General features: G+C 53.8%; 1 protein-coding gene across 6 annotated transcripts; it reads left to right on the top strand.

Moving 5' to 3' along the window:
- Positions 1–405: 405 nt before the first annotated feature.
- Positions 406–21,048, top strand: CCDC27 (coiled-coil domain containing 27). 6 transcript variants are annotated; one of them, XM_055351883.2, is made up of 13 exons: positions 1,738–1,957; positions 2,266–2,360; positions 3,282–3,405; positions 4,620–4,730; positions 5,902–6,059; positions 10,442–10,591; positions 11,994–12,086; positions 12,482–12,848; positions 13,080–13,210; positions 15,932–16,009; positions 16,633–16,845; positions 19,187–19,291; positions 20,804–21,048. In XM_055351883.2, exons 1-13 carry the CDS (start codon positions 1,885–1,887, stop codon positions 20,924–20,926), a joined length of 1,821 nt encoding a protein of 606 aa, XP_055207858.2. In that variant the 5' UTR covers positions 1,738–1,884; the 3' UTR covers positions 20,927–21,048. The 6 variants fall into 6 exon arrangements, 5 of the variants coding, with proteins under 5 accessions (XP_055207905.2, XP_055207736.2, XP_055207772.2 ...); XM_055351930.2 differs by lacking the exon at positions 2,266–2,360 and having other exon boundaries at positions 406–1,957; XM_055351761.2 differs by lacking the exon at positions 2,266–2,360 and having other exon boundaries at positions 1,543–1,957; positions 20,319–21,048.
- The last annotated feature ends 295 nt before the right edge of the window (positions 21,049–21,343 follow it).

The raw sequence follows: 21,343 nt of genomic DNA, 5'->3' as shown, positions 1-21,343 counted from the left end.
GAGTAGTTAAAGAGGGAGGCCTCTTTGCAGCAGTTGAGATAAGAGGAAGATTTCTATCTCCTGCTCATCCCTCGGAACGGAATGTCTCGGTGTAAAGCCGACCATTCGTTCTACTCTTAGATAGGAGAAAACCAGCCTGTGGCTGGAGGCGAGATATGCTGGCAGCAATACTGCTCTGTTCCTCTTTGCTACACTGAGATGTTTGTGTAAAGTGAAACATAAATCTAGCCTACGTGCACATCCAGGCACAGTACCTTTCCTTGAACTTATTCATGATACAGATTCCTTTGCTCACGTTTCCCTTCTGACCTTCTCCCCACCATCACCCTGTTGCCCTGCCACACTCCCCTCACCAAGGTAGTAAAAACAGTGATCCATAAATACTGAGGGAACTCAGAGACCAGCGCCGGTGCAGGTCCTTGCATGCTGAGTGTGCTGGTCCCCTGGGCTCACTGTTCTTTCTCTATACTTTGTCTCTGCGTCTTATTTCTTTTCTCAGTCTCTCATCTCCACCTGAAGAGAAATACCCACAGGTGTGGATGGGGCAGGCCCCCTTCAAATTTCCTTCAGTCAGCAAGCAGAGAAGCCTTTCTTCCCACTCAGACCCCAATCAAGGCTTCTGAAGGTAGGGGTTTTGTCTTTCTCTACTTAAAAGATGTCTTGAGGTAGGCATTTGAAGCCTGAAAAATCATTCCCAGGGAGTCAGGCTACTCTATCTACTCTTCTAGGTATTTCTTGGCCAAATGGTTCTAATCCCAGAGCCCACCCCCTAAACCTTTTTTTTGTGAGATGGAGTCTCGCTCTGTTGCCCAGGCTGCAGTGCTCTAGTGCGATCTCTGCTCACTGCAAGCTCCGCCTCCTGGGTTCACGCCATTCTCCTGCCTCAGCCTCCCGAGTAGCTGGGACTACAGGCGCCTGCCACCACGCCCAGCTAATTTTTTGTACTTTTAGTAGAGACGGGATTTCACTGTGTTAGCCAGGATGGTCTTGATCTCCTGACCTCGTGATCCGCCCACCTCGGCCTCCCAAAGTGCTGGGATTACAGGCGTGAGCCACCACACCCAGCCTAACCTTTTCTAATACAATTACTGTCTTCAAGCCAGCACACAGAGACATTTGAGCTGGACTCCTGTGTCCTTGGGAGCTGACTTTTCTTTTTTTCTTTTCTTTCTTTTTTTTTTCTTTTTTTTTTTGGAGATAGGGTCTCACTCTGTAGTCCAGGCTGGAGTGCAGTGACGTGAACACAGCTCACTGCAACCTCGACCTCCCCAGGCTCAGGTGATCCTCTCACCTCAGCCTCCTGAGGAGCTGGGACTACAGGTGCACGCCACCATGCCTGGCTAATTAAAATGTTTAACTCCTGGGCTCAAGCATTCCTCCCACCTGGGCATCCCAAAGTGCTGGGATTACAGGTGTGAGCCACCACACCCAGCCCAGAAGGCAACCTTCAATATTGAGCTTTGCTCTTCTCAAAAACCTGGTGTTACAGCACTGGCCTCCAGCGCATCCAGCCGCGGGCCCCTTTTGCTCAATAACGGTTTCTATGGAGACATCTGTGATGCCACCACTGCTCCCAGGAGCCCACAGGACCTGGAGCTCTGGAAGCTGATCTCCTCCCACTGCACCAGCCAGTAGGTTCATGTTCGAGGCCATCTTCCCCTCCACACCCCAAGCCAGGCTGAAGAGAGATCCACGGGAAAAGCCGGGCCTGTCCTCATTCAGGTCCACATTCAGGCGACAAAGCTCACTTGGTCTTTGCATCCCACGCCTCATGTTACCTAAGGAGGCCAGCCCGTCTGAGAGGCACAGTTCGACGTCCAGCTCGATGGCCAGGGCCCTGGTGCTCCTCCAGAGCATGGCCAGCCGGGACGCCCGGTGCCCAGAATGGAAACCACACCAAAAGCCACGCACGCTCAGCAAGTCGGCCCAGACCATCAGCCGCTACTACAGGAAGACGGTATGGGGTCCCGGGAGGAGGGCTGCCACGAGCCTTGAGGTGACCTGTTTCTCCTCCTCCCCAAGGGCCCATAGAGCTGTCAGCCCACAAAGCATTCCACAGGCCTTCTGGTGATGGGTTACCAAAGAGGGATTCCAGGCAGGCAACGAATTGAGCGCTAGGGGTGGAAAGAGCCCTGCGGTCCTCTCCCTTTCTGAAGGGCCTGGTGCCCTAGTCCCCACATGCCACCGGCTTCTTCTGGGTTAGCTGCTTTGGGCCGGTCCTCCCCTCTTGCAGACCTTGGCTCCCGGTGTCTCTGGTTGGCCAAGGGAGAAGATGTACAGTTTGCCCCAAGACTCCCAAGGTGCATCTTGAAAAGGAGAGTGAAGGGGAGAAGATGTGGAAGGGGACCTCAGCCGGTCAGGTACACTGTGCCACCGTGTACTGGGGGAGCCCGAGATGGTCAGCCCGGCTCCTGGCAGCTTCCTGGGTGAAGGCATTGCCTGGACCTAGTGGACTATGGTTTCTTTTTTTCTTTTTCTTTTTCTTTTTTTTTTTTTTTTTTGAGACGGAGTTTCACTCTTGTCACCCGGGCTGGAGTGCAATGGCGCGATCTTGGCTCACCGCAACCTCCACCTCCCGGGTTCAAGTGATTCTCCAGCCTCAGCCTCCAGAGTAGCTGGGATTACAACGTGCCACCATGCCCAGCTAATTTTGTTTGTTTGTTTGTATTTTTGTATTTTTAATAGAGATGGGGTTTCTCCACGTTGGTCAGGCTGGTCTCAAACTCCAACCTCATGTGAGCTGCCCTCCTTGGCCTCCCAAAGTGCTGGGATTACAGGCATGAGCCACCATGCCCGGCTGGACTATGGTTTCCAAAGTGGGTCTGCGTGGCTCTTGCTGAGCATCCAGTGTGCTGGAGAGGGGACAGAGGGGACACACTGCTGCAGCCTGCACACACGCAGGCCCTTTCAACCCCAATGGGAGAGTGGCTTAGTGCCTGTGACCAGCAGCATGTGTGGGTGGGGTGGGGGGGCCTGTCTGTGAATCTCAGCCGGCAGTCAGGCAGAAGCAGGGCCCCCATCTGTCTAGGCTTCAGGATCCCTAAGAAGCTCTCGGTGGGCAGCCAGTGCTCCAGAACCAGGGGGTTGTTGTGGGCAGGTCTCTGGGGAGGCCTGAGGGGCCACATGGTGTCCTGGGTGTGGGGTCTGCGTCTACATACTACTCATAGGCACCTGCCACTGGGGTGATTTGTGATGGTTTAGGGAAACAGGGTCTGCCCTTGGATGGGCTGGCCTACAGTCAGGGGCCTTCTGTGTCTGTCTTACTTTCCCCGCTCTGCCAGAGTGAACCCAAGGATGCCGCCAGCCTCACCGGCTTCATGTCCAAAATGGAACTTCAAAGGGTCTTCCCCGCGCGTCCTGACTGCCCCCAGTTCAGCACCAGGGCCACATCCATGTCCCACTGTGGTAAGAGCCCCCCACCAGGACCACCTGTGAAACTGCCTGTCAGAGTCGAGGGGCCGGGGGAGGCCTTCCTGCACCCTTCAGCCTGCGAGCAGCCGCCAGAGTTGGCCTCCACAGTGGCCCCATCTGCTGCTTTTGAAATCCGCTCTGTGCTCAGGAAGCCAGGGCAGCAATGAAGCTGGGGGTGGAGGGGGGCCCGCTTCTCCTGGCTACTATGATTATGATTTGTCTCCCCAGCCTTCTTGCTTTTCTATTGTTTCACCCACTAAAAATTCAGTAGGGTCAGGGGCTAGGGGAGTGGAAATGGTTGAAGATTCTGGAAGCTTCAGGAAAGAACCCCATAAAGCCAGATAGCTCATTAGGGACAGTGCCCCTGGGGAGCCCTAGCAGCTATCCGGTCCAAACCCTTCACTGCTCTGATGAGAACAGGAGGCTTAGAGCAGGCAGCTGCCGAGCTCCATGGGCATCTGGGGGATGCTGCCCAGAGCCAAGGCTTCATCCCAGCATCTGCTCCTGGATCTGGACTGGTTCCATGTCCCCACACAAGACACCATTCTTAGGGATGGCGAGCTTGAGCTAAATTCCTGTAACCAGTAGCAAGGGTGGGGTGGGGGGTGGGGGAGGGGGTCCCGTGCTGTCCACTAATCTCAGCCAGCATCAGGTAGAAGCAGGGCCCCCACCTTTCTAGGCGTCAGGCCCCCACTGCCTCAGCAAGAGTGTCTCCGCGGTGGCCAGGGCTCCAGGACCAGGCATTTTTGTGGGCAGGTCTCTGGGGAGGCTGAGGGGCCACACAGTGTCCTGGGCGTGGGGTCTGCATCTACATACTGCTCGTAGGCACCTGCCATTGGGGCAATTTGTGATGGTTTAGGGGAAACAGGGTCTGCCTTGGATGGGCTGGTCTGGAGGCACGGGAGCTTCTGTTCGACTTTCAGGAGGCACATTTTTACCGAAGGAAAGTAGGGTCTGCCCCTCCGGGGGAAAGGGGGCATCAGCTAGAGAAATTCAGCCACACTTGGGTCTGTTGAGGTGGAGACACCAGGGCAGGCAGGAGGATGAAGCCCACCCTTTGGTTCAGCCCTTGCTCAGTCCCATGCATCCATTAAAAAAAGCCACCTGTGTCCCTACCTGGTGTTTAAGGATAAATAAGAGTCTGCCCTGGAGATCTTGGGGAGACAAGACCGCAGCAGTTACCAGATGGCATCTTTAACACTCTGCAGGTTCACCCACTGAGGCCGATTTGTCCGGAGAGATTGACAACAGCTCGGAGACCTGGAGAGGCACCCAGGACCTGTTCTCGGCCAGGCGGGGCTCAGACACGAACGTGGATGGTGAGGGAGCCCCTAGGGCCTCTGCCTGCACCTGCTGGGCCCCTGAGCTCGAGGCCTGCTTCTTGCAGGGTCGCTGCTCGTGCCCTGCGGAATTCCCTCCCGGGACTGCCTGCCTCCTGAGGACTCACACAGAAAGGCCTCCGGGCCTCCCTTGTGCAGAACTAGCCCTGCCTTCCCTGACAGCCTAGGCTGCAGTCCCCCCAGGACCGTGGCCCCTTGTCTTTAGTAAAAATCATAGTTGAAAGTTTTGTCCCCTTGGCCTTTACCCAGAGGCTGATGGGTGCATCCCTCACTGTGGGTGGAGACCCCCCAGGACACTGCTCCCGCAGACAGGTGTGCCTGTTTCCATTTACCAAGAGGAAATTCCCAGCACCGTGTCTCCTTTCTTGCCTTAACTGGAGGAAACCTAGAGTCTGTAGTGACCAGCTCCCCTAGAACTCAGGAAGGTGGAGAATCTCCTCCCTCCTCTCAGTTTAAAGATGGAGAAACTGGGCCGGGCGCAGTGGCTCACGCCTGTAATCACAGCACTTTGGTAGGCCAAGGCGGGTGGATCACGAGGTCAGGAGTTCAAGACCAGCCTGGCCAAGATGGTGAAACCCCGTCTCTACTAAAAACACAAAAAAATTAGCCGGGCATGTGGTGGGCACCTGTAATCCCAGCTACTTGGGAGGCTGAGGCAGAGAATTGCTTGAATTTGGTAGGCAGAGGTTACAGTGAGCTGAAATCGTGCCACTGCACTCCAGCTTGGGAGACAGAGCAAGACTCCATCTCAAAAAGAAAAAAAAAAAAGAGAGAGAGAGAGATGGGAAAACTGAGGCTCCAGGAGGGGACAAGCAACCAGGTGTGCAGAGACAGCATCAGGATGACCCCCTTGTCCCGACTCCCAGCTCCGGCTCGTTTGTCCTGGGTGTCTCGGCCAGAGCTTCCGCACCTTCCTGCACTCCCTCAGCACGCGCTGTGCTGGGTGTGGGCGCCCCATCGTGTTCACAGCAGCACCACACTGTGTCCTCAAAATGAGGGTGACAAGAGTTAGGAGACAGATTAGAGTCCGTCTGGGCAGATAGGGGTTTCCGAGGGGAGTCTCGGAAGGGTGGATGTCGTCATCGAAGACGCCAGAGGAGCTCGGCAGGGAAGGGTCTCGTTTCTCACTTGGCCTCCGCTGTCGCCACAGGGTACCTCCTTCCCTTCAGTAAGAGCATCTGCGAGTTCGATTACTTGCGGAAGAGGAGAAAATCCCAGACTTTGAGTCCGGTCACCAGCAGCTCAGTCGCATCTCAGAGCTGCCTGAGAAAGAGGATGCCCTGGTACCTCTCAGTCATCCACGAGAAGGTACTGGCAGAGGGGGTGCAAATCCCGGCCCCCCACCCCTCGCTCTGCGTCCGACTGGGAGGACAGCCCTGCTCCCTGACAGGCTCTGGTTCTAGTATCTGGTTAGCTGCATCAAGCAGGTCCCCATGGCCTAAAATGACCTCCAGACCCCCTGCTTTGACAAAGCTCCTCACCCCTGTCCATCCTCACCCCAGTGGGTGGCAGTTACGCCGGCATGGAACTCAGACTCACCGGCACGCATGACTTCCAACCATCCACACATCTTTGCACCCACAGTATCTGCTTCAGAGAATGTATTCTAAATAATAAAAATCATAACAGGAATAACCAGCTTGATTTATGCACAAGTTGATTCATTGTAGGGTTATTCTTTTTTAAATCTATATTTATAAGAAAGACTAACCTATATTTTCACTGTCTTATAATTCCGTCATCAAATTTTAGTATCAAAGTTATTCTGGCCTCATTAAAATGAAAGAAAAGGCTGGAAAACAGTTCCTTTTTTCTTTTTATTTCTTTTCTTTTTTTATTTTATTATTATTAGTAGTAGTAGTATTTTTTGAGACAGGGTCTCACTCTGTCACCCAGGCTGGAGTGTGGTGGTGTGATCCCAGCTCACTGAAGCCTTGAGCTCCCTGAGCTCAAGCAGTCCTCCCACTTCAGCCTCCCAAGCAGCTGGGACTACAGGTGTGCGCCACCACACCTGGCTACTTTTTGTATTTTTGTAGAAATGGGGTTTCCCCGGCCAGGCGCGGTGGCTCATGCCTGTAATTCCAGCACTTTGGGAGGCAGAGATGGACAGATCCATGAGGTCAGGAGATCGAGACCATCCTGGCTAACACGTGAAACCCCGTCTCTACTAAAAATACAAAAAATTAGCTAGGCGTGGTGGCGGGTGCCTGTAGTCCCAGCTACTTGGGAGGCTGAGGCAGGAGAATGGTGTGAACCCGGGAGGCGGAGCTTGCAGTGAGCTGAGATCGCGCCACTGCACTCCAGCCTGGGTTACAGAGTGAGACTCTGTCTCAAAAAAAAAAAAAAAGAAATGGGGTTTCCCCATGTTGCCCAGGCAGGTCTCGAACTCCTGGGCTCAAGTGATCCACTCACCTTGGCCTCCCAAAGTGCTGTGATTAGGGGTGTGAGCCACTGCACCCAGCACCTTTTTTCTTTTTCTATTCTCTGGAAGAGTTTGTATAAGACTGATGTGATTTCTTCCTTGAATTCTGAAGAATTCGCCATTGAAGGCTTCTGTGTCTGGGGATTCCTCACAGGAGCACTCTTATTTTATTAATTAATTAATTTATTTATTTTTGAGACAGAGTCTCGCTCTGTTGCCAGGCTGGAGTGCAGTGGCGCCATTCAGCTCGCTGCCACCTCTGCCTCCCGGGTTCAAGCAATTCTCCTGCCTCAGCCTCCCAAGTAGCTGGGATTACAGGCACGCACCACCACACCCAGCTAATTTTTGTATTTTTAGTAGAGACGGGTTTCACCATGTCGGACAGGATGGTCTTGATCTCTTGACTTCGTGATCTACCTGCCTCGGCCTCCCAAAGTGCTGGGATTACAGGCGTGAGCCACTGCGCTCAGCCTTTATTTTTTAGAGAAAGGGTCTCATTCTGTTGCCCAGGCTGGAGTGCAATGGCACGATCAGAGCTCACGGCAGCCTCCATCTAAAGGGGCACTTTTATTTTTTAATGTGTTTATTTAATTTATTATGAAACAAGGTCTCACTTTGTCACCCAGGTTGGAGTGCAGTGGAGTGATCCCAGCTCCCTGCAGCCTTGACCTCCCAGGGTTCAAGCAATCTTCCCACCTCAGTCTCTCGAATAGCTGGGACCACAGGCACACGCCACCATGCCCATTAATTTTTTTCATTTTTTTGTAGAGACGAGGTTTCTCCATGTTGCTCAGGTGTGCCTCGAACTCCTGAGCTCAAGTGATCCTCTTGCCTCAGCCTCCCAAAGTGCTGGGATAGCAGGTGTGAACCACTGTACTGGGCCCCTACAGGAGCAGTTTTAAAAATCACAAATTAGGCCAGGCACAGTGGCTCACCCTTGTAATCCCAGCACTTTGGGAGGCTGAGGTGGGTGGATCATGAGGTCAGGAGTTCAAGACCAGCCTGGCCAACATAGTGAAACCCCATCTCTACTAAAAATACAAAAAAAAAAAAATAGCTGGGCATGGTGGCAGATGCCAGTAATCCCAGCTACTTGGGAGGCTGAGGCAGGAGAATCACTTGAATCCAGGAGACGGAGGTTTCAGTGAGCTGAGATCGAGCCACTGCACGCCAGCCCAGGCGACAGTGCGAGACTTTGTCTCAAAAAAAAAAAAAAATCACAAATTCAATTATTTAAAAATATATCCAGATTTTCTTTTTCCTCTAGTTTCAGTTTTGGTGTTCTGTGTTTTTCTAGGAATGCATCTATTTCACATAAGATTTTTTATGTATCAGCCTAAGGCTGTACATGGTACAAGGATAATTACTAGCTTTGATGCAGCGTGGTCAGGGTGGGGACGGCTTCTGTCTCATTCCCAATGTGGCTGCCTTGTGCCTCCTTTCTTTTTCCCCATTGGTCTCATTGGAGTTTTATCAATTTTAATAACCTTCTCTTAGAATCAGCTTTAGATTTTGTTGATTTTTCTCTAGTGTCTGTTTCCTTCTTTCTCTGCATTCTTTTGAAACTGGTAAAGTTTTGATGAAAATTATGGATATGAGTCACAAAATGTTGGTGAGTTGGTGCAGGGCACAGAGGCGTGGGGGGGTCATATGATTGAACGGAGACACAAGGGGGCTTGCCAGTCCCAGCTCCTGGGGGGTCCATGATATTCATTTTGTTTACTCCTGCAACTCTACCTCTACATTATTATAGATTTCACTGCTTTAAGAGTGTTCCTACCCTTTAACCAAGTAATTTCATTTCTGAGAAATAGGCTGAGCATATCATTAGCCAAGAGTCAGGCAGATATGTTGTTGTTATTCGTGCAGGCAGCAGGGAGGGGATTTACCAGGTCGTGTGTACGAACCATCCAAGGGAAGGGCTGCAGGCTTGGCTGTCTCCAGGAGCTCCAAGGGGCTCATCAGGCTTTTCTTTATCTCCTCTCTGCCTTCGTCTGGGCTGTCATAGATAAACTCTTCTCATTTGGTGGCAAGAGAGCCACCTGCAGCAACAAGTTTGCAGCTGGCATTGTGTAAACTCGGCAGCTCCAACAGGAAATCGGATCTCCCTTCCAGCAGTCCTTGCACTATTTTGAGACGTGCGAGTGTCTGGGGACCATGGCTAGGGTGATGAAATGTGATTTCTGCACTTTTTTTTTCCCTTTAACTTTGTATTTCAGGCATAAAGTGGTAAGAATCCATACTACAAAGATTCCCATGTACCTTTCCATTCCCCAAATGTTAAATGTGGCCACGTTTGCTTTATCCTTCTCTCCTCTCTCTCCCCCTTGCTCCTCTCTCCCTCTCCCTTCCTATATCATAAATTTTCACACCTATCTTTATTCCTTTTCTTGTACTTTCTGCGGGATTAATTTTAGTTCTTTTTCTGAATTCTTGAGATAGATACTTGGGTCATGATTTTCCATTTCCCTCCTGGTATATGCATTTTAAGGCTATAAATTTGCCGTTAATCACAACTTTAACTGCGTCCCACGAGCTTTGATGTGTCCGGATGTTCATTATCAGTTTAAAATGTTTCTAGCTTTCCTTGTGATTTCTTTTTTGACCCATTGGCTACACAGAAGCCTATCACTTACTTTCCAAACATTTAGGGGACTTTCTAGTTATCTTTCCTTCCAGAATATTCTGTTGGGATCATTTTCCTTCCACCTGAAGAACTCCCTTTAGTATTTCTCTAAGTTCAGGTCTGCTGGTCACAGATTCTTTCAATTTCTGTTTGCCTGAAAACATCTTTATTTTTGTCTTTAATTTTGAAGAATTGAGGGAGTTGAGATTCTGAGAACAAAAGTTTGAGGAGCTCCCCGACAGGCCCCTAGGGAAGCTTGGAGGGTGTTGCTGGTTAAGTGTCGGGGCCGCAAAGAAGACTGGTGTCCTGTGGTATAGTGGGGTGCAGGGACACACCACGGGCCAGGTCCAAAAGGGAAGCTGCCTTGCAACTCCTCGGACGAGGATTTAGGATCTGTTCTTAGGATGGGTGCAGAGGCACTGGAGGTGCCAGGCATGGCTGCAGTAAAGAGCTGGCACATCTTGATCTCCAGATGTGTAGTGCTAGCTCTTTACCGCAGTACATATCTTGAAATCCCTGGGACCCTGGGGTTTTGGGGTACCACAACAGCAGATCTGCTCCTCCTGGGTGGGCTGGAGGCAGCTCAGGGGAAGAGTGTGTGGCTGCATGGCCCACGGGGGCTGCCCTTGGTTTTCTGCCCAGGATCACTGCCTGTCTGAGCTGGAGATACAGGTTGAGAAGAAAGACGAGGAGATCCTGCTGCTCCAGGAGGAGAGGGAGGCCCTGAAGACGCAGCTGAAATGCCTTCTGAAAGGCAAAGGCCAAGAGACATCCATATCCCCAGGCAGGAGGGTGAGCCAGCCCCAGCGGGGCACAGCACAGAGCTCTAAGACGGTTGTTTTCAAAGCGTCCAAAGCTGCTAGTGACACACAGGCCCCTGGCAAACCCCCAGGCCCCCTGGATCCTATCAGGTCCTCACTGGAACGTGGACCGGTTCTCAGGGTTCTGATCAACAAGCAGGGGAGAGGCGAACAGAGGCACGAAATGACAAATGAGAGCCATGAGCTGATGCAACAGGCGGGGGAGAGGTGAATGGAGGCGCAAAATGACAAATGAGAGCTGTGAGCCGATGTCTAGGCACCTGCACCTGGCTTCTGACTTGCTTTCTGAATGGGGCAAGGCACAACGCTGTCTGGGCTCAGGGTCCTTATCCATAAAATGAGGGCTGAGCTCACCTCTGAAATCCTGGGGCATGGAGGCCACCCTGCAGGCGGATTCCCCAGGCCTGGCTCTGTGCATCATCTGCAGTGGTAGCTTGTATTACCCTGCCCTGGCCAGGAATCCCTTCTCCCCTCTCTCTGGCTGTGAGGCCCCCTGTGAGGTTGGGCATGGGGTTGGGGTGAGGGTGGGGTAGGGGTGGGGATGCAGGTGGGGATGCTACCCCACCTCTAGGTGTGGGCAGAGGACTGGATGAGGCAGGTCTGTGTTGTGCCCAGGGGCGGTCACCTGATCTTCCTAAGATTTCTTTCACACCTGAGGAGACAGCCTGAGTTTATGCTGGGGGCCAGAGATGAAGCAGGGACCAGGGGCAAGGCCTCTGACCATGCCAACTGCCCTAAATGACTCAAGGGAAGGCTGCCTAGACACAGAGGGCGGGGTCAGGGAAAGGTGGCCAGCCGGGGGCTTCCACTCTCTGTCCTCCCCAGGCTGCTGGGTGGGTGTCTGAGGGTGGGCACCCAGGCAGTGGCATGCACGGTGGGCGTGTCTAAGGCTGCCCGGCCTTGTCGTGGGTGTTGAGGGTGGGCACCCAGGCAGTGGCATGCATGGTGGGCGTGTCTAAGGCTGCCCGGCCTTGTCGTGGGTGTCTGAGGGTGGGCACCGAGGCAGTGGCATGCACGGTGGGCGTGTCTAAGGCTGCCCGGCCTTGTCGTGGGTGTCTGAGGGTGGGCACCCAGGCAGTGGCATGCACGGTGGGCGTGTCTAAGGCTGCCCGGCCTTGTCCTTTACTGCAAGGCCACTTGCTGGGGGCTGCCCTGGGGGTGCCTAGAGCCCCACTGCCCCCAGAGCTGCCCATCCGCAGGTTCCTGTGCCCTCCACTGCCACAGCACCCACATCCCCCAGCCCCTTGGCAGGAGGATGCAGGTCCCCTCCCCAGACATGAAAGGCTGCTGTCCCTTCTAGGACAGGCAGTGGTCTGTCCCTGGGGTGCGGCAGGAGGGGCTGGAAAGCTGAGGGTCCCACGGGCGTCTTGCAGGAGCAGCTCTCAGACGCTTCGCTGAAGCCGGGCAGGCTGAGCCTCCTGAAGGCCTTCTCCGGAGATGCGGAGGAGCTGCAGCACTGGTGGCAGGTGCGGGCCGCCTGGAGAGCAGGCACGCAGCGGGGGACCTGGGCCCAGGAGCCACCTAGGCTGCTTAACTAAGAGGCCCAGGCCCCAAGTGTCCCTGCTGCAGCCCTGACCTGGGGTGCCCCACTCCAGGGGAGCAGGTGAGGTGGGTGGGTCATTAGCCCCCTTGAAGGCACAGGTCAGGTGCAGTCTCCTGACAGAGGGAGGACCCGTGACAGAGGCCACAGTGCCTGGGCCACTGTTGGTGACCTTGCCAGGCAGATGCTCCCCCACTCCCTGGACCCTGCAGCAGCCTGGAAGGAGGCGCCCTCCCCGGTGCCCCCGCCATGAGCATTAGAGCCCCCTGCCCTGGGGGTGCCCCGCAGCCCTGCCCAGCCCCTGCCCTACCCATCTTACAGATGCAGGAGGAGTCCGCGGCACCGGAGAGGGGCAACGAGCCAGACCTGGGAGGTGGCGAGGAGGACGAGGGCCTGGGAGGGGAGCCCGATGGGGTGGAGGACGTGGGTGCCAGGGGAGGTGTGAGCCAGATGGGATCCGTGCGTGAGGAGGGAAGCGAGGCGGAGGAAGAGGAGGAAGGGGACAGGGATGAGGACTCAGAGGAAAGGGAGCTGCCGGAGGAAGAGGAGATCCCCAGGAGAAGGGCCTCCTCCCTGGCCGAGTCGTTTGAGGAGGAGCTGCTGGCCCAGCTGGAGGAGTACGAGCAGGTCATCCTGGACTTCCAGTTCAACCTGGAGGCCACCAGGACCAGATACTCCCTTGCAACAGGTAGGGCCTCGGCGGGGGGCACTGGGCTTTGGCCACTCAGTGGTTCCCGGCCCAGGAGCTGGGACGCCCAGACGCTGCCTGCTCTGGTCAGTGAGCTGGAGCAGGGGCAGGTGTCAGCAGCCTCACCCAGGCTGACAGAGCCCTCCCAGCTGCCGCAGTGGCCCGGCCCTCTCCTTCTGTCCCTCACTGCCCCTGCTGGCTCCTGCTCACTGCCTCTGCCTCTGTGCCCAGGAGTGATTGCATCTTTACAACAACAAGTGGATTTCCAAGAAACCCAGCTGCGAAAGATCAATACGGAAAATGAGACGCTGCAGAAGGAGCTCCGAGAGCGGAGGCGGCAGCTACAAGCCATGACCGACAAGGTGGCCGTGCGCTCAGTACCGGCCTCTGCTCCATGAGCACGGGCCCCAGGCTTCATTAACCCCCGGCAGCTCGGGGCAGGCGCTGCCCGTCCCATCTACTGATGGAGACTTTGAGCCTGGGGCGTCCAGGCAGCTGGCCCACGGTTGTGCGGCTGATAGCGGCCCCGCTAGGATTCCCCAAGGTGTGTGGGAGGCTGGAGCCCATGTGCCCAGCCACAGCTCTGCCCTGCCCCTGGGCTGGAAGCACGTGTCCCTGTCTCCTGAGCCGCTGTGCTCTTGGCCACTCCTCAAGCATCTCCTGGCCCGAGTCCTGGGGGTAAGAACGCTCTATCCGTGCTTAGAGAGACTGCTACTCCACTGAGCCCACTCTTGTCATTTTTGTTAAGCGTTTTAGGTTTTTACTCTTATCAAAGTTATTCATGCACATCGCTTAAAGAATCAAATAGTTCCACGAGGCCTGTCATGAAAACCAGGAGCCTCTGACCTCCTCCCTCTCATTCGCCCTCTCCTAAGGCATCATTTTAAATTCTTCCAGCACATTCTTTATGAATCTATCTCCAAATCACTAAATAGCATGCTCATAATGGCCATTCTAGATTTTTCTCCATCTTAACATTATTTAATGCTTCCTTTTTTTCCTCCCTTGCCACCGCCCCCCAACACACACAAGGGCAGCCTTTCCATCACCCTCCTTCTCATATCATTCTATCACAATCAATGTTGCACTGACATCATTAGGACAGTTATTTGTCTCTCACACACACATAAATAAAATAAGTTTTACAGAACAGTACTAAGATTCATAAACCACAACTTTAAAACTGCTGCATCCCATATCTTTTGCTTTCTTGCCCTCTTCACTTATTTTTGGTGGAGCACATCCTCCAGTAGTTTTTTCAAAAAGGATAAATGAGGCTGAGCATGATGGCTCACACCTGTAATCCCAGCACTTTGGGAGGCTGAGGCAGGTGGATCACCTCAGGTCAGGAGTTCAAGACCCGCCTGACCAATATGGTGAAACCCCAGCTCTACTAAAAATACAAAAATTAACCGGTGTGATGGTGGATGCCTGTAATCCCAGCTACTCAGGAGGCCAAGGCAGGAGAATAGCTTGAACCCAGGAGAAGGAGGTTGCAGTGAGCCAAGATTGCACCATTGCACTCCAGTCTGGGCGACAAGAGCAAAACTCCATCTCAAAAAAAAAAAAAAAAAAAAAAAAAGGATGAACAGGGGTAAAGTTTTGGGGACAGGATATGTTGGCAAATGTCCTTACTCTACACCCTCGTAACATCTGGGTTGGATATAGCATCCCTGTCTGAAAACCATTTTCCTTCAGCATCACAGAGGTATTCCTCTGTTGTCTTCCAGGTTGGCCGATGATAAGTCCAAAGTCGTTCATGGTTCTTTTTGGGTTGGTTGTTCCTCTCCGGAAAGTTGTAAGATCCTATCTTTGTCCCAGGTGATCTGAAACCTCCCAGAGTTGTGCTTTATTGAGGGTGTGTTTTCATCTGTTGTATTGGGCACTCAGCGGCCATCTGGAAACTCATGTCCTTTAGTTCTGGAATTTTCTTTGGTTTTATTTTTTTTTATGGCCTTCTCTCACACTATTGGACCTCCTGTCCCGCTCTTGTTTTATCTGTTATCTCAACCTTTTTGTCTCTTTGTCTCTTACAGATACTTTCTAGAAGATTGCCTTAACTTTATCAACAGCTCTTTTCATCTTGTTATAATATTTTACTCTGATGTTCTCTGAGTGTTCCATTTTTCTTTTTTTGAAGCACACTCTTGTTTGGCTTCACAATTGCAGTGTTTTCCCTTGATGACAGCGTTCATCATACTGTTAGTTTTCTAACTTCTTGCACCACTTCTATTTCCTACAAGTTCCCTTTTAAAGTTTGTTTTTGGTGTCTGTCATTCATCTGAGAGCTTTGCTCCAATGTTCGAGTTGACTGGACTCTGAGCACACAGGTGACCACTCTGTGCTCCCTGGCAGAGCAGTGTGCTTTGCTTTGGCATTTTAATGGAGAGTTTCTTTTCTTTTCCTTTCTCCTTTTTTTTTTTTCTTTTTTTTTCTGAGATGGGTTCTCACTCTGTCACCCATGCTGGAGTTCAGTGGTGTGATCACAGCTCACTGCAGCCTCAGCCTCTCCAGAGTCGGGTGATCCTCTCGCCTCAGCCTCCTGAGGAGCTAGGACCACAGGTGCACACCACCACACCCAACCAATGTTCTTATTTTTTGTAGAGATAGGATCTATGTTACCCATGCTTCTCTCAAATTCCTGACCTCAAGTGATCCACCCACCTCAGCCTTCTAAAGTGCTGGGATTACAGGTGTGAGCCACTGCACGTGGCCTAGGGCTCTTCATTTCTGAAATAACATTCCACCAATCATCCTCATTTTAGCCTCCATGTTTAGAAGAACCCGGACCAACAATGTCTGAGACTTTTAGGAACTCAAGTGTGAATTGGGCTTATTTTCTGCTTTTCCTACTGCCGGCTATTTGGCTTTCTTGGATCTGGGATGTCAGATACCACTCAGCCACCTTCAAACTCTCCAAAATATGTTTAGTCTTTTTCTTCTCCTCTTCTCCCTGCCTTCAATAGAAATCCCACTGCTATTATTTTAGGGAGCTTTGGGGAAGGAAAAAAGTTAGATGCCGGAATTCAGTCTGTTATCTAAACCTGGGAGTCCCCCAAGCCAACCCTTCTGTCTCCTTCCAGTTCTCCAACCTCCGAGAAGATAAGAAACACCAAGAGATGATGGGGCTCATTGAAAAGGACAACCAGCTCCTCCGACAGGTGACAGCCTGGGTGTCGTTAAATGATCAGCCAGGCCACTGTTCTTGCTGTAAGTCCCAACACAGCGAAGGGCAAGACGGGGCTGGAGCATCTTCACAGCCGAGCCAGGGCCCCTTCGGTAGCATGCCACTCGACACATCTCTGCACCCCACGTCCACACAGAAGGCTCCTCGCAATTGCTGGGTCCAGACTGGACTGGAGGGAGGGACCCAGCAAGCGTTGCCAGTCCTTTTTTTTTTTTTTTTTTTTTGAGACAGAGTCCTGCTCCGTCACCAGGCTGGAGTGCAGTGGTGTGATCTCAGCTCACTGCAACCTCCGCCTCCTGGGTCCAAGTGATTCTCCTGCCTCAGTCTCCCAAGTAGCTGGGACTACCAGCACTTGCCATCACGCCCAGCTAATTTTTGTATTTTTAGTAGAGACAGGGTTTCACCATGTTGGTCAGGCTGGTCTCAATCTCTTAACCTCGTGATCCGCCCACCGCAGCTTCCCAAAGTGCTGGGATTACAGGCATGAGCCACTGCACCTGGCCGCCGGCCATCTTTTAGGAAAAAGTGGATGGGTACCACACATACTCAGGTTGGGCGAAATGACCCCACCTCTTTTTTCTCCCCGGCTATCCCTAGCAAGTGTCGGAACTGGAGAGAAAGCTCACCAAGCGGGACCGCGTCATCTCAGAGTTGGACACCAAGGTCAGCCAGCTGCAGGAGCAGGTGGAACTGGACCAGAACCACCTGCAGAGGTGGAAGCAGCTGCAGGAGGATTTGCAGAGCAAGAAGGAGATGATTCAGCAGGCAGAGCAGCACACCCGCGTGGCCCTGGAGAGCTCCCAGTCCAGGGTATGCCCAGCCCTTCCTCCTGAGGGTCTGTCCCAGCAGCTGGCGGCCGAGCACCCAGGTCTCTGCCCACTGCCCACCGAGGTAGAACTGGGGTCTGAGTACGCTGGGGCTCGGGCTGGTTCTGCCGTGTACACCAGCATCCACACAGCGTTGACACTCAAGAAATGTGGGTAGAGGACGGAGTGAGAGTGCAACAGAGTAGCCCGGAAATGTTCGTCAATGGCAGTAGTGAGCGGAGCCCCATGGGCAGGGCTACGGGTCTTGGGTTGCATTGTGAAGGGGTTGGATCACTGGCTGGAAAGGAGGAGGGCGCCTGGATAGGGAGGCATGGTGTTGCCCTCCCCATCTCTGAGTCATAGCGTGCTTGCTGGGCCAGGCACCATTCTAAGTACCTTCTTGGTATCAAAGTCATGTAGCTCCTTTAACCAGACTGCGAAGTAGTTATCATGATCCTCACTTAGTAGACAAATAGGAAAGGATGAACAGTTCCCCTGGACAGCACACCTGCTTTGCGGTGGTGCTGGGATTTGGCAGTCTCAACTGCAGGGCTCCACTGGGGTGTCATATGAAACGTGAGCAAGGCCAGAGTGTGCCCTGCTTGTGAGGGCCCCGTGCCAAAAAGGAAATCAATAAAGAGCTGACCTTTTTTTTTTTTTTTTTTTTTTCCTGAGACAGGGTCTTTCTCTGTCATCCAGTCTGGAGTGCAGTGGGGTGATAACAGCTCACTGCAGCCTTGGCCTCCCAGGCTCAAGCTGTCGTCATCCCACCGCAGCCTCCTGAGTAGCTGGGACCACAGGCATGTGCCACCATACCTGGCTAATTTTAAAAGCTTTTTGTAGAGACGGTCTCACTATGCTGTCCAGGCTGGTCTTGAACTCCTGGGCTCCAGCAATCTGCCTGCCTTGGCCTCCCGAAGTGTTGGGAATACAGGTGTGAGCCACCGTGCCTGGCCCTGACCTTGATTTAGAATCCAAAATTAAGCAAAGGTCAAGGTCATGTATGGAGGCTTTTGAAGTCAGGTTCCCACCAGAAATGCCAACTGCAACTAAACTGCGTCCTCTTTCCTGCTTGAGTCCACCTCCTTCTGGCTGGGTCAGACTGAGGCACCCACCCCTGGTATCCCTTGATAAAACAGTTTGGGATCCAGCCGTAGTCCTGGTGAAAGCGTTAGACCAGAGGGGGTCTAGGTGTGTCCATTTGTGCGCCAGCCTGCACTGACCTGGTCGAGCCTGGAAAGCTGAGCTGAGAAATATTGTGAAGCTAAGTCCGGGTGAGCAGGAACTAGCGCCAAGCCTGATGGTGAGGCCCCATGGGTGTGGGGAAGTGAGGCTGGACACCCCGGGTAGCTGCCAACCTCTACCCTGGGGAGGCACCCCCAGTACAGAGGCCCAGCCCCTTGTGACCTCAGGACCTCCAGCACCTGGCACGGTGTTTGTACAAAGTTGGGCGCTCAATAAATACTGGAAAGAAGGAAAGGATTCCACTCCTCACACAGGCCAGGGGCCGATGACATTCCTGCTGTCACTTAAACCTGTCCGAGCGGCAGTGTGGACATGCTTCCACTCGGAGGCAAGGCTGAGCCTCTCGGGCCTGGCTCCTGTGGGGCACCTCTGCATCGTCAGGGTTTCTGGATGAGGAACTCATGCCGAGCATGCCGCATAACTCGAGGGGTTCCTGTCTGAGGCTCCTGGGGTGCAGATTGGAGGGGTTTCCTCTGCAGCTTCCTGGGAGGCACAATTAGCTACCTCTGGGGAGGTGGCTGCGGGTGTACAGGCAGACAAGGATCTTCATGGCAGCAGAAGACGAGAACGCCTTCCGGGACTGTGCGCGGGGGCCAGGTTCAATGCTGCTGTCCATGGCACAGGTACCTCCTAGTCAGCATGGAAAGAAGGAAGCACCAGCAGCGCACTGTTAAATGCCTAAAGTGAGAGTGTCCCCAAGGGCCAGGAAGTCCGCTCACTGCAGCTCCCCTGGGCAGTGGAGGATGGTCCGGGGGTTACGTGCGGCTTCTGTACTATTTTGGTTTGTTGGTTTAAAAATATATATATATGTGTGTGTAGGTTTTACTTTCCAATTAGAAAAGCCCACCTGGTGCAGGAGAGTCTTTGGGCTTTGGGGGTGGGCCGCACAGGGTCAGGGGTTGGATCCGGCACCTCCCAGCTCTCAGACAATCCACATTGACTTCTCTGGCACCTGTTTCCAGTTTCTAAAGCCATGAAAAGTGAGGGTGAGCTGTTCCTTCCTGGTCCATAAAAAATAAGGTGGTGGGGGGGGGTGCAGCCCACTGGCCAGGTGCCTTCTTGGGTAAAGGCGAATGATGGTGTTGTCCCTTTGCTCATAGCTCGAGAGGTTAAGGAATAAGATCATCCAGGCCACCTTTAGCATCTCCGGGACCAAGTCCTTGGCCAACGAGATCTCTGACAATGACATCCTGGAAGCCCTGCAGGTATACCCCTAAGCTCAGCTGCCTCTATCCGGGCCCCAGCCCCCCAGGCCAGAGCTGTGGTAGGGGGTTGTGGCGGGCCTAGACTAGATTCAAGGGACTCTGTTCTCATCCTACCTGTGTCATCCATTCACCTGGACCCCAGGACCCTCCTTTCTCTCTGCTCAGGCAGAGGGGATCAAATCATCCTAAGGCAGGTGGGGGCATGGCACGGGAGTCTTAACTACTCTCAGCAAAATGGGGGACGGGCATCAGAGACCAGCAGTAACTGCCACAACCCATCCTGAGCGCTGTGGAGAGGGGACAAGCCGCTCAGGTCACGAAGATTCTCCCACAGCAGGAGCCCAGCCCCGGCTTTGTCCAGCTTGGTCTCCTTCGCTGGTATCACCACCCACTGATCCAGGGCCCTGGTGCAGACCCCTCTCACCCCGGCCACAGCCTCCTGGGCTCCTTCCTGACCAGAGGTCCCCAAGCAGGGGCCTCGGAGAAGTAGAGGGGTGTAGGAGAATTCAGGCCTCGGGCTCACTGGGCATGAGGGGGTCACCACCCACCAGCTGGAGGCCACACACTCACTTTTCTGAGCCACAGATGCCTCCCTCTGTGATGGAGAGCGCATGCTCACCTGCAAGGTGTTGTAAGACTCAGAGCTCTAGGAGCCAGGCACCGGCTATGGCTCTGTGTGGGGCCGTGTGCTACGAAGGGGTCACCTCTCACCAGGAGCTGCTTTTGTTCCCAAGACCCACACTTCACCCTCTGGGGCTGCCCTTAAACCCGTGTGTGCCCCTGACCTTCCAGCACCCACGTCCTGAGGCCTGGTTCCCTTCCTCTGCAGAGTGGGGGGGCCCTGGACAGTGCCTCTCCTGCAGAGCTGTAATGTGGAGAGAGGTCTCTGCGGCCTTGGTACTGTTGTCTGGGGGAGGGGAGGAGGAAGGGGAGAGAAAGAGGAAGAGAAGAGGGAAGACAGAGGATGGAGGGAGTTATTCCCACCGCACAGTAGCCAGGGAAGAACACCTTTGCTTGCTTGCCATAGCCTGACATGAACCAGCAACGGCCCAGAGAGGAGAATGGAAGAGAGGTGGGGACAACATTCCCTCTGTACAGGACAGAAGGGACTTGAGGGACAGATGTGACAACCTCAAAGATCTCTAGGAGTCTGGGGCTCCTCACAACTCTAAGAGGGCTGAAGAGGGGACTTAGTGCAGGCTTCTGCGGGCTGGTGGTGTGCACGTGCCCCGGCTCTGCATTCTGTGACTTCACTTCCGTGGCTGAAAATCAGCCACTGTGGGAATATTCCCACCACAGAAACCGGCAACGCCACAAAGCCGAGCGTTGTTTGTTTTTTCTCCCCCTGGAGAGCCGGTTGTAAGTATTCACCAGCACACCCCTGCTGCAGCAAGCCCCTCTGGAGGAGGAGAGGGTGGCGTCCCGGGCAGCTGGCATGGACTGTGCAAACCGGCCTCAAGGCCAAGGTGAGGAACTGGGAAGGCCACCTCGACGGCTGTGTTTCTTGTGTAGAGAATTATCTCAGAGAGAAGCGACTACTATAATCAGCTGAAGCAGAAAGGCATCAAAGTGCCCCCGCTGCAACAGTCAGAGGCCTTCCTGACCAGCAAATCCAAGAAGGGGACCTCCAAGTAGGCCCAGCCAGGCCCCCAAATACGGTCAGCCCAGCAGAGGCCGGGGCCCAGCTCCAGAACCACCCGCCCCCACCATGCGTCCTGTTCTCAGACTCACAATTAAACCCCGGTGTTGGCACTGTCCCACCTTTTTCTTTTCTGGGATCCACGCGGGGGCCTACTCTCCTCTGCGACCTTGAGCTACAAGGACACTCCCCATTCCAAAGCTCACTCACAGGGAGTCAGCACACCAGCCTGTGCCCCTAGCTCCTAACAGGTCCCCTTGAGGCACCAGGCTGCCAGAGGCCTGAGCCGGGGTGTCCGCCCAGCACTCAGCACAGACCTCACACCTACTGAGCAGAGGGGGTCTGTGACCTTCTGCCCTGGGGGCTCTCCTGGCTGGGGCACTCTCTTGCTGGAGGACCCCTCTGGAAGATGG

The sequence above is a fragment of the Gorilla gorilla genome, chromosome 1, assembly GCF_029281585.2.
Source record: "Gorilla gorilla gorilla isolate KB3781 chromosome 1, NHGRI_mGorGor1-v2.1_pri, whole genome shotgun sequence".
Classification (NCBI taxonomy): Eukaryota; Metazoa; Chordata; class Mammalia; order Primates; family Hominidae; genus Gorilla; species Gorilla gorilla.
Note: the sequence above shows the minus strand (reverse complement) of the source record. Positions and strands in the feature narration are given on the sequence as shown.

Excerpts from the sequence above, each read along its gene's own strand:
- CCDC27 (XM_055351930.2), top strand. The coding sequence starts at position 1,640 with ATGTTCGAGGCCATCTTCCCCTCCACACCCCAAGCCAGGCTGAAGAGA. Across the intron at positions 12,087-12,481 it reads AGCTGCAGCACTGGTGGCAG|ATGCAGGAGGAGTCCGCGGC; the intron begins GTGCGGGCCGCC and ends CCCATCTTACAG. Across the intron at positions 16,010-16,632 it reads ACAACCAGCTCCTCCGACAG|CAAGTGTCGGAACTGGAGAG; the intron begins GTGACAGCCTGG and ends GGCTATCCCTAG.